Below are 16,727 nucleotides of genomic sequence, written 5' to 3'. Positions count from 1 at the left end.
CATTGGAATTATGTACCTTAAAGCTGTGCCAAAAGAAATTCATACCGTATTAGAAGAACGCAGTCGTTGAGTGCATACAGGATGCTATCACGGATCTTCTTGAGAGCGGTATAGTTGTCCAACCGGATATCACAGTTCGACAGGGAAAGTGCCTTCAACAGGTAATACTCTTCCTTGGTGGCTGAGATCTTCTCCAATCGTTGGGTGATTTGAGCAAGCTGAAAACCAAAAGACCATTCGTTAGCATTTGTTATAACAGCAATAACAGTTGAGTATCTTTTGTTTGATGATACTAACATGGTTATAAAGGTCTATAGCTCCACATTCCTTGGCCGACCGTTCGTCCAACCAGAAATCGGTGGCAAAGTACAACCGACCGGAAAACGGAAGTGACCGATGGGCCAACATCAGTGTCAACAGTTCCGCCCAGCTAACCTGTAACAACCGCATTTGATCGTTCAGCGGTAAATCGGTGAAGCCCGGTATCTGTTTGGCCCAACCAATCACGCCCACCAGTTCCTTATCGTAGATATCACTGAGCGTACTAAGTATCTCCTGAGCGTCCGCCCCCATGCTCATCCGGGAATCGGACACCTTTCCACTACTGGCGCCACCATCGCCGTCCTGATCTTGGCTGCCATTACTATTCATCAGATCGTATCCGTGCCCGATGGTGAGTGGATCCGGTTCGAAGGACGATAATACTTCCAGAATTTTGATGTCCTCCAGCGACTGCGGCGTATACTGAGGATTCGACTGGGTCAACTGAAGCTGATACGGATTCGCACTCGGGTTCCTCCGATACTTTTGCCGACCTCCCCGTACCCGGTCCAATCGGACCCCCTCTTTAAGCATTCCCATCAGAAGACACTTTCGGAATCGGCAAGCTTGGCACGCTTTCCGCCGCCGTTTATTAATCTCGCAGTCATTACTTGCTGGACAAGTATATTCAATATTTCCTGTAGAATGTAAAAAAAACAGTTAGAACATATCATAATACCCACAAAAACCTTTTCATTCAACTAACCCTGAATAGTTCGTTTGAAAAATGCTTTACACGCCTCGCAGCTGGCCACCCCGTAGTGGAACCCACTGGCAATGTCCCCGCACACCAAACACAACCGCCGGGGTATTTCTTCCTTAGCCTGGTCCTGGTTGGTGCTGTCGCTTCCAAAATCTCCGATGGCCGAGGTAGTGGAGCTGCAAAACTGCCGATCCGGGGAACCTGGCGAATGTGGACCGCCGGCACCGTTTCCTCCTCCAGTAACGTTACTTCCCACGTGCAGTTCCGTGAGCTGCCCTAGATCGTTGTTGCTGCTGCATTCGTATTCCATCTGAGGGGAGTTGAACATTGTTTGAGAAGAATGTACATATGTTATGTAAGTTATGCGAGCCAAAGAAGTGCTAAATATTGAAATTTATATGAACAGAAAAGTTAATCTTCTTAAGTAAGGACTGCACTCGTTAAAAAAAAATCAACATTGGCTTTTGTAAATAACTTTCCTTTGCTTGGATAATATTTTAGGCAAAAAGTAGTAATGTTACGTTCACTTGTGAAGAATTTTCAAAATCAGTCATTTGGTTTTGAGATTGATAGCTTCCGATGAAAAAAATACCTGACCAATATTGTTGGGTGCGGTTGTAGAAAGTGCATGATTTTTCTTCAAGCCTAAACTATAACATAAATTTCATCCGAAGACTGCACTTCGATAAAAGTTGAGATAAAGCATTTATTAGGCTCCAAAAATGAGCAAACTTTTTAAGGGTGGTATTCATCACAGTTGATGAGGCGTCAATAATTTGGTCGCCCCGACTTATTAACAGTGATGAATACCACCCTTAATGAAGTTTGCCCATGTTTGAAGCCTACTAACTTTTACATCTTACCTCTAAAGTCTACTTCACATAGAATCTGGTCGCATCTTTTCATTTACAGCAGCGCCCCTCGTTGTCAAATCGCGAATCTATTGACAGTGTTTTGATCCGGATGGTTTGTTTACTTAGTGGTGACAATTTCATTAAGATTGAAGCAGTCAGTCAAAAGTTATCGACGATAGAACGCGAAAGGCGAGAGAAAATTCTGCACACTCACGTAGAGAAACCGACGTGGTCAGGGGTAAAGATCGCGAAATTCCTAAAATATCCAAAATCGACTGTAAATTCGGTGCTGCAACGTTACCGGGAGACCCTTATGGGGGATCGAGCAAAACAAACCAGGCGTAAAAGTGGAACAAATGACCGGAAGCTGCGAGCAAAAGTAATTCGATCAGTTCACAATAATCCTTGAATCTCCTTGCGTGATTTGGCAAAAAAGTTCAAGACGAACCACAGTACAGCTCGACGAATTTGTTTGCGAAAAGGCTTGCGGTCGTATCATGCAAGCAAACACCCCAACAGGACGCTTAAACAAAACCTGGTTGCCAAAACCAGGGCAAGAACGAGAAAGTGTTGACCAAGTACAACGGATGCATTTTGATGGACGACGAAACGATTTTGGACAAATACCCGGTAACAAATTTTACCTTGCGAAGCGTAAAAGGGAATTTTGCGGGTAGATTCAAGCATGTTTTCGCAGATAAATTTGCTCGTAAGTTGATGATTTGGCAAGGGATCTGTAGTTGTGGGAAGAAGACTAAGATTTTCATCACTGGGGACACAGTGAATGAAAATGTTTACAAAGAAGAATGTCTCCAGAAGAGGGTTTTGCCATTCATTCGGTCCCATAAAAAACCGGTGAAGTTCTGGCCGGACCTGGCAAGCTGCCACTACAGCCGGGATGTCGTTAAGTGGTATAAGGAGAACAAGATCGATTTTGTTGAAAAAAGTATCAATCCACCAAACTGTCCGGATTTTCGTCCCATCGAGAAATATTGGGCAATAGTTAAGGGCAAACTGAAGAAATGTGGCAGAGCCATGAAAAAAACCCGCTCAAATGGAAAAGTGGTGGAACAAGATGGCGAATGAGGTTACCAGCAGTACTGTGCAGAAAATGATGGGTGGTATCACAAAAAAAGTTCGAAAATTCATCCGAAAAGCGAACGAATGATTTTTATGTATTTTTTTCCTTAAAGTGCAATAAAAACCCTACAAATTGACATTTTTACTTTTGTTGTACGTTATTTCTTTGCAGAGAAATGATCTATTTTATCCGACCAGATTCTATGTGAAACAGACTTTACCGGTATTTCAGTGATGATTACAGGTGATCCTGTAAAAACTTTCGTTTCCGAACTTTCAATACTTTGACAGATAATTTCTATTCTTTTTAACCGAAAAATTTCCTCAGTATTAACGCAATGAATAAAAAAAACTCAGTGTTTGAAAATTTGGCATAATACCATCAACTGGGGCAACATGCAAAAATTTTCAACTTCAATGGCTTCCAAAAAACTTATGTTCACAGTTAATCGTATCCTTTATGCATCAAAAGTTTTAAGGATGCTGGGGCATCAAATTGGCGTAGTTAAAAAAATTATTGGTTTCTTCAGTTATTTTTAATTTTCTAAAAACATGCGATTTTCACACTCCTTAGAAAATGGGGTAACTTGCAACTAACTTTGTTTTTAATGAAAAATCTTATGAACACTTACGAAAATTCATAGTTTTTAATATATTTGCAATGCCTTAAAGACCATTACGCATGACAACACCAATTGCAGTAGTTTTTGGGTCTGTAAAAACAAATTTTCACATTTTTTTCTGAAAATAAGGATGCTGCATACATTTAGGGGTTAAATAATACTACGAAAAATTCTACAAGCTGAAATCATAAAAATAAATGTTTGGATGAATGAAATTTAAATGTTTACAAACGCGTGATGCAAAACATTCATATTCCAGCACATGGAAACGAAATTTACAAGGTATTTCTTTGATTTGCATTTTGTTGCATTTAACCCCAGACACCTAACTGAATTTTAAAAATATTCATTTAAAAAAATTGGGTGATTGTTCGACAAATATTTTTACACCAACAATGTTGGTATAACATGAGGAAACCTGTTAAAAGTTTGTAGGTAATTTTATCAAGCCGATCCGTCATACTAGGTAAAATTTTTTTCGGCATCAAAAAATGTTAAAATTTGTACATTTATTGCTCGATTTTTCAAATTTTACATAAAAATAAAAAACTTAAGACAACTAGCTTAAGATGCGAGAAATTATGTCATCATCATTTTGTTATCATTAAAAGATAACTTTATTGCAATACATTAAATTAAAAATTGATTTAATGTAGTGTTATATAAATGTTGCATCGAACCCCGCTGTTGCATGATGCCCCGTTTGACGGTAATGAGCGACTACGGCAATTCCCGATTACTATGTAACGTCTTTTGACCTAACTTCCAGTTGATCTGACGTTTAGGGGAGATAAGGGCATAACGAGCCCCCGGGGCATATCTATAAAGCACTGCTCTTTTCCGCGAAAGTACGAACTTTCTCTAATAAATTTTCATGAGGAATAGTATTATAGTTCCTATAGTATTAATTTTCCAGCAAAAAAGAAATCTCCTTATTATCTTTACAGAAATATTAGAAAAAAAAAACAACAAGGTTCTCAAGTTACGAAAACCGGAAAAGCACCGGAAAATAAGCTGTTGTGAGCGTTAAATCATCTTAATCTGTAAGATACACACTGCAACAGGATGTACATTGTTTGTACGTACATTGTTCCTTAATTTTTACCATCATTAAATTTTTGATTTTTCACTATAATCAATTTTAAAACGCGTTTTTACTTTGACTTGTTGACTCGTGGGCGTAGAGAGCACAATTGATCAGGGCACGATGAGCATTTTCCGCCATAGCATCTAGCAGCGAATTCAACTAGATGAAGTCAACTGAATTATAGAGCCACAGCCTATTGGTAAGGTGTCGGAGGGGTAATCACAAGGCTCGAGTTCGATTCCTGGTTTAGGTGTTTTTTTCATTTACCATTCATGATCGATTATTTTGATTGTTGCATTACACGGATAGTATCATCATCCGCCAAACAAAGCACCGGAAACTATATGTAAGAGTTTGTGTCAATTGTTTGTATTCTTCAAACAGAAACACATTTTTCTGTTATTGCTTTGTTTGATGAATCTACGACTCCTCGTTTAGTGCAAAATGCATCAATCATGATTGGTAAATGAAAAAAAAAATCACCTAAACCAGGAATCGAAATCGAGTTTTCTGATTTTCTCTCCGACACCTAACCAATAGGTCAAAACGTCAGATGAAACAAGTCAAACTGAAGCTCTATAATTCAGTTGACCTCATCGAGTTTAATTCGCTGCTAGATTCTACGGTAGAAAACGCTCATTGTGGCCTGATTAATGGTGCTTATACTGCCCCAGTGGGGGTTCTCATGGTGCCCCCACAGTGACTGATTTTCAGCTTTTGGCAAAAAAATAAAATTCATCTTAGATGAAATTTCAGGGACTAGATAAGAGAAATCGATGTTGAAATTGGATTCATTTCTATACAAAAAAAGTTTCGCTGACTGAATGTTTGAGTCAAGACCCATCTCTGGGTCGCAATTTAAAAATAAAATTCATTTTAAAACGTGTTTATCTACTTTTTCAAGTTTTAGCCCGTTAGGAAATAGACTTTTTTAGCGTCTGAAATGATTAAGTGACTTACAAATTATAGCTGTTTTCTACGGTTAAATTAGCGCCCTTCTTAAGGTGGCCATTATGCCCTTATCTACCCTATTTGTCTAGTGCTATTTTCTTTCAATAACCAACTCCTCAATTTTACCACAAAGAATATTTCTATTCTAAATTAATTTTTACTACAGAAACTAAGTCAAAAAAGGATTTTCCAAGCGAAATAAAAAAAAATGCTCCGTTCTGTACGGTTGATATTCGAAAGCGCTCACCTTGGCCGATTGAGATCCACTGTACAGTATGTTGCTCTGGGACAAACTTCCCGCAGACGATGGCGAAGGGCTGCAGCAAGACGTTTCGATTAGTTCCTGTTTGATTCTAGCAGACGTTCCATCGCCTGCCATCATGGACACCTGGAGGGCGATAATAGAATGAATAAAACATCATCAGTAGGTATGTACCATCGCTCGTAAAAACTCGATTCTCAATTAGTTGCAACTTTAATTGAGCAATACGTTTTGCGGGTGAAAATGTCTTTTTATTCTGTTTTAATAAGGGTAGTAAAATATTAATTAATGATCACACGTTGGGTAGCGAGAGTCTCTTCTGGAGGTGCGATAATTTGATTGACCGTTTGTTGAACACTCCCACATCTAAAAAGATATTGAATTTGCCTTATCGACTGAGCTCGTTGTCCCCAACCGGTTTCGCGATGATATTTGCTAAAAAGAAAACTGATTGATGGGATTCCAACATTTTAAAGCTTTTTTATATATATTTACGTAAAAGTGGCACACGACCATGCAATTTATTTGAATACTGAAAGCTTCAAGCTTTCGTAGCTGAAATATTATAAAATCGTGGTTTTTCTCCAATTGAGATTTTTTATAACTTATTCAATCTTACATACGCATCATCGAACACAGAATTCGCGCACAAAAACCTTGACAGTGTCTATTGACCCCAGTAGATTTGTCTTCCTCCGGGGGCTGCTGATCCATCGAATAAGTATTTGGAGATATGGACAAAATCGAGAGAGACACTCCGGCAAAAAGTTGGTAATAAAACGATAAATAATGGGGAGGCAACAGAAAGCTTCGCTGGAGCCAGGGCGGAAAAAATCAACCAAATAAGAACCCTGCAACAAACCGATTCGGGACTTTTGCCAAGCGGAACGCAACCGATTAATCTTCCTGCACCGAGAAATGCATTCTGGGAAGGCGCATGGAAGGGGCTGATTGTTGGAGCTGAGCTGCAGTCAAGTGGGAAACAACGAAATTCGGTCTGTATGCAGTGTGTCTTTTTTCTTCATTCAGATAAAATTGAGCAAAATTATAAAGCAACAAAAATGTGCACGAGCGGAAATTATTTACGCTTTACTGTCATCGGTGCCTCATGTCCCAGAATGCAACGAAAACCAAAAAAAAGTGGCTCGTTAAAGTGGCAAACTGTTGTAAAAATGATCATTATAACATCATCATCATTTAGAGAGCGTCATCCATTTAAAACAGTACCGGCATCCAATGGGGTTGAAGGGAATGCGGGTGCGGTGGGCAAAGTTGTAAAAAACATTTTGATGTGATGCATTTTATATGATTGTTGAAGGATTAATTCGTAACTTAGATCGTGATGGTTTACACTTCTGGCCCAAGAGAACAGGTTTGAAAAAGATCTTCGAAACATGACAAACGGACTTTATCCAATTGTGTCCCAGCAATTAAGGACGATCTACGAAGATTAGGACAGAGGAACCTAATCAAAGCGACAATACGAACGGCTTCAAGATCGTACCCCAAGAAATAAAATTACCATTAGCACGCAACAGTCCATGGTGTCAACAAGAACATTCTTTCGTTATGTTCAGATTTTTTCAACCCTTGCTCATTCGGAGCTTTTGATGACTAATAAGGCTGAAACAAATATCAAATTCTTCTTTTGTCAAAACTTCTATCCCCCCCCCCCCACCAGGATTCTGCCGAAAATCGAGAAGGAGGGGGGGGGATAATAAAAGTAAAGGGTAAAAAATTTGATTAACTCTTTGGACATTCAAACAGCTGAAAAGCTAAAGTCAAACTATAGAAGATAAGAATTGTTTCATGTTTTGTATTCGATTTTTTTTTGTACAAGTAGTTTTATTTTTTAAATGTTCGACCTTAAATTACTCGATTTTTTTTTTAAATTTTATGCACTTTACTTTGTATGAAAATTTGTAAATTCAACGCTTAAACTCTAAGTGACAAAAGAAGAATTGGAAATTTATTCCGGCCTTATTTTTAAATAAACTTAAAGCGTGGAACAAAAACAATAATCTGTATTTCAGTTATTTATCATTGAATTCAAGATCTTTTTTTATACAAATGCAGCGATTTCTTTATACTATTGAGAAAAAAAAAATACGGATAAAATTATTAGTCACCGTATCGAGAAATTCTCGAATTTTTCTTGCATCACCATCATTTTAGCTATCTTATTCCACCAGGTCTTCATCTGATTGATGTCTTTGACAACCTTTCTCTTTGCCTTGAGTCTCCTCTTCATGATCGCCAACGACCGTGGCCTAGAGGATAGCGATTCAGTCTTCTGAGCCAGAAATCATGAGATCGAGTCTCGGTCACGGCATACATAGTACTATTTCCGTGGGCTGGGTGTGTTAGCATTAAAGTCTGTTTCACATAGAATTTGGTCGGATAAAATAGATAATTTCTCCGCAAAGAAATAAAGTACAACAAAAGTAAAAATGTCATTTTGTAGGGTTTTTATTGCACTTTGAGGAAAAAAATACATAAAAATCATTCGTCAGCTTTTCGGATTAAATTTAGAACTTTTTTTGTGATACCACCCATCATTTTCTGCACAGTACTGCTGGTAACCTCATTTGCCATCTTGTTCCACCACTTTTCCATTTGAGCGGGTTTTTTCATGGTTCTGCCACATTTCTTCAGTTTGCCCTTAACTATTGCCCAATATTTCTCGATGGGACGGAAATCCGGACAGTTTGGTGGATTGATACTTTATTCAACAAAATCGATCTTGTTCTCCTTATACCACTTAACGACATCGCGGCTGTAGTGGCAGCTTGCCAGGTCCGGCCAGAACTTCACCGGTTTTTTATGGGACCGAATGAATGGCAAAACCCTCTTCTGGAGACATTCTTCTTTGTAAACATTTTCATTCACTGTGTCCCCAATGATGAACATCTTTGTCTTTTTCCCACAACTACAGATCCCTTACCAAATCATCATCTTACGAGCAAATTTATCTGCGAAAACAAACTTGAATCTACCCGCAACATTCCCTTTTCGCTTCGCAAGGTAAAATTTGTTACCGGGTATTTGTCCAAAATCCATTTTGACGTAAGTTACGTCGTCCATCAAAATGCATCCGTTGTACTTGGTCAACACTTTCTCGTACAATTTCCTTACCCTGGTTTTGGCAACCAGGTTTTGTTTCAGCGTCCTGTTAGGGTGTTTGCTTGCATGATACGATCGCAAGCCTTCTCGCAAACAAATTCGTCGAGCTTTACAGTGGTTCGTCTTGAACTTTTTTGCCAAATCACGCAAGGAGATTCCAGGATTATTGTGAACTGATCGAATTACCTTTGCTCGCAGCTTCCGGTCATATGTTCCACTTTTACGTCTGGTTTGTTTTGCTCGATCCACCGTAAGGGTCTCCCGGTAACGTTGCAGCACCGAATTTACAGTCGATTTTGGATATTTCAGGAATTTCGCAATCCTTACCCCTGACCACGTCGGTTCCTCAACGTGAGTGTGCAGAATTTTCTCTCGCCTTTCGCGTTCCATCGTCGATAACTTTTGACTGACTGCTTCATCTTGATGAAATTTTCACCACTAGGTAAACAAACCATCCGGATAAAAAAACTGTCAATAGATTCGCGATGTGACAACTAGAGGCGCTGCAGTAAATGAAAAGATGCGACCAGATTCTATGTGAAACAGACTTTAGTAAGATGTTAGCCATCCTTGAAAGATGTAGACCACAATATGAGCAAAAGTTTGTTCCAATTCTAAATGAAGCAAGCTTTTAACAAAATAGGGGTTTGGAGAGTACTAAGGTTTGCTAAACACAGCGGTGGTCTTTACAACACTTAAAATCATTAACAAAATATTCGGTTTTAATTCCTCTATAAAAGGGAAAAAAGAAGAAGGGATACAAAATATCGCAATGATATTTTAATCTAAGGATTACTGAAAAATGTGTAGTAAACACGAATTTTTCATGTGCTTTTATTATTTGAATGAGATTTACGCATTTATAGTTTTCTCACTGATTTATTAAAATCTAAGAAATGCGTAGAATGTTTGATTCACCATACAGATGTTAAAAGGATTTCTGTTAAATTCGCCAAAGCTTCAAAAAGAAGGAGTTTTAGTCAAAGGTAAATATGAAACAGTTCTAAAAGTTCTGTTAAACTACAATAAAGTTGAACAGCAAGTGTGAGTTTTTTGGATACTAAGAAACTTTTGTTCCCAAAAAAAATGAAACATTTTACAAGGCAATGTAAGCAATTGTGCATGTTGAAATATGAACTAAAGGGCGAACATGAAATTTGAGACACATTCAACAGAGCATAATTTTTCTACCATTGAGTAAAAATCAACCAAATTTGGCACACTTTCTCATTGATGTGTATTGTTTACATGTTGTCAAACTTGAAGTTGTGTTTTTTGAATCAACGCAAATTGAGGTGAACCAATGCGAGTCGAGAGAACAGATTCATTCCAAACACCTGGAATTTCCTGGCAGTTAGGGAAAATGTTGAACATTCACCATTCAACCTTCTCCAGAGTGTTGAAGCGGTTCCAGGAGCTGTTGATTTTGGACCACGGCAAAGGAGCTGGAAGAAAACTGGGACCGGAGTACAAAAAGACGAAGGGAAAAGTGAAGCGGATGATTAAAGCAAGTCCTAACGTCTAAAGTCGTGATTTGGCTAAAAGATCGGATTGTCGCAGAGCTACGTCTAGAATGCAGAGATGAAAGCTAGACTACATACATTCAAGGTCCTACAGAACTTCCCACGCCGCGATGAGCGGCAACAATTGACGGCTAAAACTCGGGTACGGAAGCTCTACGAAAAGATGCTGACAAAATATGGCTGCTGTGTGATGGACGACGAAACGTTTAAAAAGCCGACTTTAACACGTTTGTCGCCATGCTCATTTTGGTAGTTTTACTAGCGGGGCCCAAAGAAATTCTCGGAGCGCGAAAGAAAAGAGGGAGATTCCAAGATTTCCATCGTGTGGCTAAACTGAGCGGCTAACTTGAGAAAAAAAGCGTCACACGTTTTTTTATGTGACGGGGCCTCCCAGGAAACACACCCGTCACACGAATATGGGTCCCATGGCGACGAACGTGTTAAGCAAATTCCGAGGTTGGAGTTTTTCACTGGCAAGAGCAAGTTCGATGTGGACGACAAATTTAAGAAGAAGAAAATGTCGAAGTTCACCTCCAAATATCTCGTTTGGCAGACCATCTGCTCTTGCGGACTGAGGAGTGATCCTTTCGTGACAAAGGTCACAGTAAATGGCGAGATCTACAAATCTGAGTGCCTTGAAAGCGCCTTTTGCCGTTTTTGCAGCAGCACGACGAAGCTCCGCTATTTTGACCCTATTTGGCATCATGCCACTATTCTAAAAGTGTCCTGGAGTGGTATGAGGCCAATTCTGTCCATTTTGTTCCAAAGGACATGAACCTGCCCAACTGTCCAGAGCTGCGCCCGGTGGAGCAGTACTGGGCAATAATGAAGCGGGAACTTCGGAAGAGCGTCGCAATAATTTTGTGTTCGCCCTTTACACCAAGGCCGACTTCAGACTGCTTCCTGGACAGGAGTTTTATACGGCAACCGGAAGGGGAAAGGTGGCAGATATTTTCAAGCGTATAAAACTAACAAAAATTGCCAAGAAAAATCTCGTTTGGTAAGCTACCTTTACCTGTGGCTAGAAGAGCGACATTTTCGTTGCAACCGGATTCGTCAACCAGAAAATTTATGTGGAAGAGCGTCACATCATTCAAATTGTGCCTAGGGATAAAAACCGGGGAACTGAAAGGAAGGGTGAAAATTCGTCAATGATCACACAAATTGTGCAGCCAATGATTGAATTTGTGGTAATTTGTGGCAATTTTTAAGAGAAAATGAGAAGATTTGAGTTCAAATGAGAGAAACCAGTGCTCAAAGAGAGTGAAAATGTGCTTATTGTTGCAAGTTGTTGCAATTTGTGAAGTAATTGTGTCTTGAAGTAATTCTCTCTTGATTTCAATCCCTTGATAAAAACCATCCCAACACACCAGAGCTTCGACCAAACGAAAAATTTTGGACTATAGCAGTTCAAAGCAAACTCGCGTTCTGCGGCGAAGAAAGTGGATAAGGTGATTGTAAAAAATCTGATGGCAGACGTCAAACGAAAGTCTCAGAACTATGTCGACCAGAATCTTAACTGAGTACGTTTCCCGTCTTTTATACTATTGAGCTTCAAATAGAAAGATTCTACGATGTTTTGAATAAACAAATAATCGATTTACACGTTAGCACACCTAATTTTAACAGTCATTTTGAATCGATTTTAATTTTCTAATTCTATTGGCTGCGTCCTTTTGTTTACACATTTCTGTACGTGATAACATAAAAAAACAGTTAAGGCGCCCGCACAATAGCACGTCGGTCGTCGCGTCGCGTCAGCTGTCAACGCCGTCGTTAAGTACTAAAACGTTGACGCGACGCACTCAACAATTTTTGCACCACAATATAGCGTCCACTGACAGGGCTGACAGGGAAATATTGAGACAAAACTCGGCAAATTCCAACACAAAATGTTTCATTCATTATTATTTTTATTTAAAAAAAACGGGAACTTACAAATCAAGCTAATATTTATAAAATGCTATATGATTTCATCAATATGTCATATATATTATATTTTTATAAATAAATTTCAATGGCGTTTCTAAAAAAAAAATTTAATAGGAGATAAAATTAAAATGATATGATTTTTGAATCTGTTTGTGTCAATCTTTGACGAAAAATATCAAAACAAATAGTTCAAACCCTGCTGACGCGCTTGAATTTTGATTTTTTTCAAAACCAAAACGTCGACACTGGAAAACGCTGTCGTTTAGAACAAGTTGTGCGTTTTAGTACAATGCATTCACTGACGCGACGCACCATTGTGGTGACTCAAACGGAAAATGGCATCCTCAAAATGAAATGTCAACGCGACGCGACGACGGACGGGCTATTGTGCGGGCGCCTTTAGTTTGTGATTACATTTCAAAATGCGTGGTCTTACTCTGGAGAAGAGAAAAAGTAACGTGCACAAGTGCTGTATGTGGTATGTGCTATGAGGGGAATCTCATTTAGAAAATTGGCCAAATAAGAGGATGTGAGCGTCGGAGCGGCACGGACAGCGATTAAAAATTATGGTGAACATTGTACATTTGAAAATGAACCGAGGAGTGGTTGAAAATTAGATCCTGTAGGTTCTGCTATCGACAAAAACGTCAGGAATGCCTACAAACAGGAACCATCGGCTTACGTTCGGGATGTGGTAAAAAAAAGTCGGGACCTTAACGTCTAACGTGGTGCGTGCTAAAGAGCGACTTGGGCTCAAGACGTACCGCAAGCAGAAAAAAAAACCTAAAAGGAACTCAAATCAAGCCGCTTCTGTCAAACTAAGAGCCCGGAAACTGTATGATTCAATATTTTGAAAAAGTTTTGTGTGCATTATTATGGACGATGAAACGTATGTGAAATTGGACTATGAAACCCTTACTGGGCCACAATACTTCACTGTACGCAAAGAAAAGGATATCCCCGAAACAAAGAAGGCCATTTTCACCGAAACATTTGGCAAGAAGGTGGTTCTGTGGCAGGAAACTTGCAAGTGCGTCAAAAAATCTAGCCCGTACCTCACATCGGAAACAATGACACCCTGAACTATATCAAGGAACGCCTCCAGAAGCGTTTAATGCCGATGATCAAGCAGCATGATGGACCCGTCATATTTTGGCCCGATTTGGCATCATGTCATTACGCCAAAGACACATTAGGGCGGTACAAAAGCCAAAACGTCAGTTTTGTGCCAAAAAATATGAATCCATCAAGTTGCCCCGAGGCACGGCCAATCGAAACGTTCTGGACTTTGACCAAAGCAAAGCTACGAAAATACGAAAATAAATAAAATTTAATAAAACAATATCTATTTATTATTTTGAAAGTGTGCTTATAATTTCTGGAACAGTCTATAGTTATTCACTTTTTGATCCGAACACTCTTTATTCCAAAAACCGTATAATAATTATTGTGGAAAAATCCATGACTTCAGAACTTTCATCTAGAAGCGAAAAATATGGATTGAAAAAACGGAAATTCGATAGACAGAAAGGCAGAGAAAACAGAAATGGAAAACATTTTCTCGGCCAAGTTCAAGGCAGCCAAAGCGTCGTCGTCGCGCCGGATATTTAGTCATGATGATGGACACCATGCAGACTATCAACCTAGTTAGCTACTAGCGTATGCTGACTGCAGCAAAGACAACCGAGCTGATTTTTCCGCTTTTGCTTTCTCTCTGCCAAGCGATTTAATCATTAGCCGTCATCAGCTATCATCATCATCATCATCAAAAACAACAACAACACAAGATACCGTCATCGAAATGCGGTTTGTTTATATGTTTTGATCATCATCATCCATTACCGCATTCAGTGGGTTGGTGTAGATTCGGTAGATTCAGTCGAAGAATGGGAAAACAAAATAATGAACTACCCATAGCTACAGCTACAGGTGGTGCCAGTGTTTGTTTCTGGTCTAAGGTAAATGTAGCTCTTATGGTTTTTTGACAACTTTAAGACAATTCACTTAACTGTCTTAAGTTAAAAAAAAACAACAAAACTGTGTATCAATTTATTTAGTAGGTAAATAAAATATATGCAACAGTATAGTAACCGTCTGTTGGATGAGTTTGTTTTGAAACACTAAACATGTTTTCTTGATAGACGAACTCAAGAGTAAAGAAACAGCTCATTAAATTGTTAAATAAAAATTTGTTCATTTCTTAAATGGCTTGAAAATTCAATTGATTCAAAAGACTCCAATGTTTCAACTTTCATGCCCAACTAAGCAAAAGGATAAGAGACTCGGCACAGAAATTTCGTCAGCTGTTTTTTTTTCCATACGGCATTCAAACCGTGTCGCTGTTTCTGGGGGGATTCGCCGGATGGATGATAGGCAGTCACCCATCAACAATTACTTTATAATGAAGCTGATCCGGCTGGTAAAGTGCGGCGAATAAATTGCAAATGTGTGCGCCAGAGAGCGCCACACCACACAGAACCCGCCCCAATCCGCAGTTTCTACCTATGTACACAAATGATGACATTCGACCTGGGCGCATACAAACAGTAGAAAAAACAATCATCATAGCTTTCGCGAGAGATTGTGGTTTGTTGGAGCGATTGATTGATTGTTGTTGCAGAAGACAGACGCCCCGGGATCAGTAGGTACCGGTTTTCAGCTGATTTTGAATTTGCTGAAATCGGTGCCGTTGATTGTGAATTGTTTCGGGAAATCTTCCTGTAACCTTATTTATTTATTTACATGGGTTTCCGTCTCACGACATTACCTGATGAACAATATTCCTCCAATTCACTCGGTCCATGGCGACCGTTCTCTAATTTTCCGGAAATCTCACGTTAGCCAGATCACGCTCCACTTGGTCTAACCACCTCGCTCGTTGCGCTTCTGCTGGTCTTGTTCCTACCGGATTGGCAGCACCACCTGTTTTACAGGACAGTCGTCAGGCATTATTCTGTTCGGCGTATCCGACCAGCCTTCGCCACCTTCTGGATACTAGGTTCGTCTTAGAGTCGTGCGAGCTTGTGGTTCATCCTTCGCCTCCACACTCCGTTCTCCTGCACGCCGCCAAAGATGGTTCTTAACACTCGTTGCTCGAATACTCCGAGTGTACGCAGGTCCTCCTCGAGCAATATCCATGTCTCGTGCCCGTAGGGAACTACCGGTCTAATAAGCGTCATGTTCAGGTTACACTTCGTGCGACCGCAGTTGCTTGTGGAGTCCATAGTAGGCACGACTTCCGCTGATAATTCGCCGCCGGATCTCACGGCTGGTGTCATTGTCTGCGGTCACCAGTAAAGTCTTCGACTATCTCGAACTCGTCGCCGTCGATCGTGACCTTGTTATAATCGCAGGCCAGCATCTTATACTTAATCTTGGGCGTATTATTCATCAACCCAATCCTTCCTGCTTCGCGTTCCAGTTAAGAGTAGATCTTTTCCACCGCCGTAGATGATCTGCCGACCATATAAAAGTCGTCGGCAAAGCAGATAAGTTGACTGGATCTGTTGAAAATTGTGCGCTGCGTTTCGCCCTCCGCTCTTCAAATAACACCTTCTAACGCCGCGTTGAATATCATGGATAGTCCGAAATAAAACTCAACAACTCACCCGAAATCCGCACACAGCACTGCGTTCCATCCATCGTAGCCTTGCTCAGTATGGTCTGCTTCGCGTATTGCGAAGATTTGGTCCGTCGTAGAGCGTCCCTCCATGAAGACAGGATCTCAATGAAACATAATGTTTCCTCGAAGAGATTCCTTTTTTCTTAACTCTAAGCGTACATCTTTCGAGGATTTGATGGCTAGCATCTTACAAATGCTAAAACCACCAACCCACCGAAAGTGTACTATGTATGCCGTGACCGGGATTCGATCTCATACCCCCTGGCTTAGAAGACTTGAAGGCTATCCTCTACGCCACGGGCGGCGGACTTCCCACGAATCTGTTCGCTCGTGGGGTAAGTCGGTGGAGTAGGATTCGGGCCAGCACTTTGAATGTGTTGCCGTCACCTACGATTTGATCGAGAGCACAGCAGCCCGACTATCTTGATACTGAGAAATCTTTGGTATAAGTCACCCCCCCCTTCGATTTTGCAACCATTTCGCCAACTTTAAATACCAACCTTACAGCAAAATCATAGCATGACGTTCAAGTTGAAGAAACGAATTATTTGTCATTCGCTTTCAAGCACACCGTGGAAAAATGCTAATTTAATTAAAATGAATTTGGGTGTAGGATACAGCAAACAGTGCTGCAAATTTCCTGAAA

General features: G+C 40.0%; 1 protein-coding gene across 2 annotated transcripts in view; it reads right to left on the bottom strand.

Annotated features, from left to right (window-relative positions):
* LOC129740709 (steroid hormone receptor ERR2) overlaps nucleotides 1–16,727 on the bottom strand; it is a 109,869-nt gene that overhangs the window by 23,498 nt on the left and 69,644 nt on the right. For both annotated transcript variants that reach the window (XM_055732473.1, XM_055732472.1), the window contains 4 exons: nucleotides 5,867–6,007; nucleotides 1,028–1,334; nucleotides 298–959; nucleotides 46–218 (listed from right to left, as the gene is read on the bottom strand). In XM_055732473.1, the coding sequence (XP_055588448.1) occupies nucleotides 46–218; nucleotides 298–959; nucleotides 1,028–1,334; nucleotides 5,867–6,001 (1,277 nt within the window). In that variant the 5' untranslated portion in view covers nucleotides 6,002–6,007. The remainder of the gene's footprint in view (nucleotides 1–45; nucleotides 219–297; nucleotides 960–1,027; nucleotides 1,335–5,866; nucleotides 6,008–16,727) is intronic.

The sequence above is a fragment of the Uranotaenia lowii genome, chromosome 1 (genome assembly GCF_029784155.1).
Source record: "Uranotaenia lowii strain MFRU-FL chromosome 1, ASM2978415v1, whole genome shotgun sequence".
Classification (NCBI taxonomy): Eukaryota; Metazoa; Arthropoda; class Insecta; order Diptera; family Culicidae; genus Uranotaenia; species Uranotaenia lowii.
Note: the sequence above shows the minus strand (reverse complement) of the source record. Positions and strands in the feature narration are given on the sequence as shown.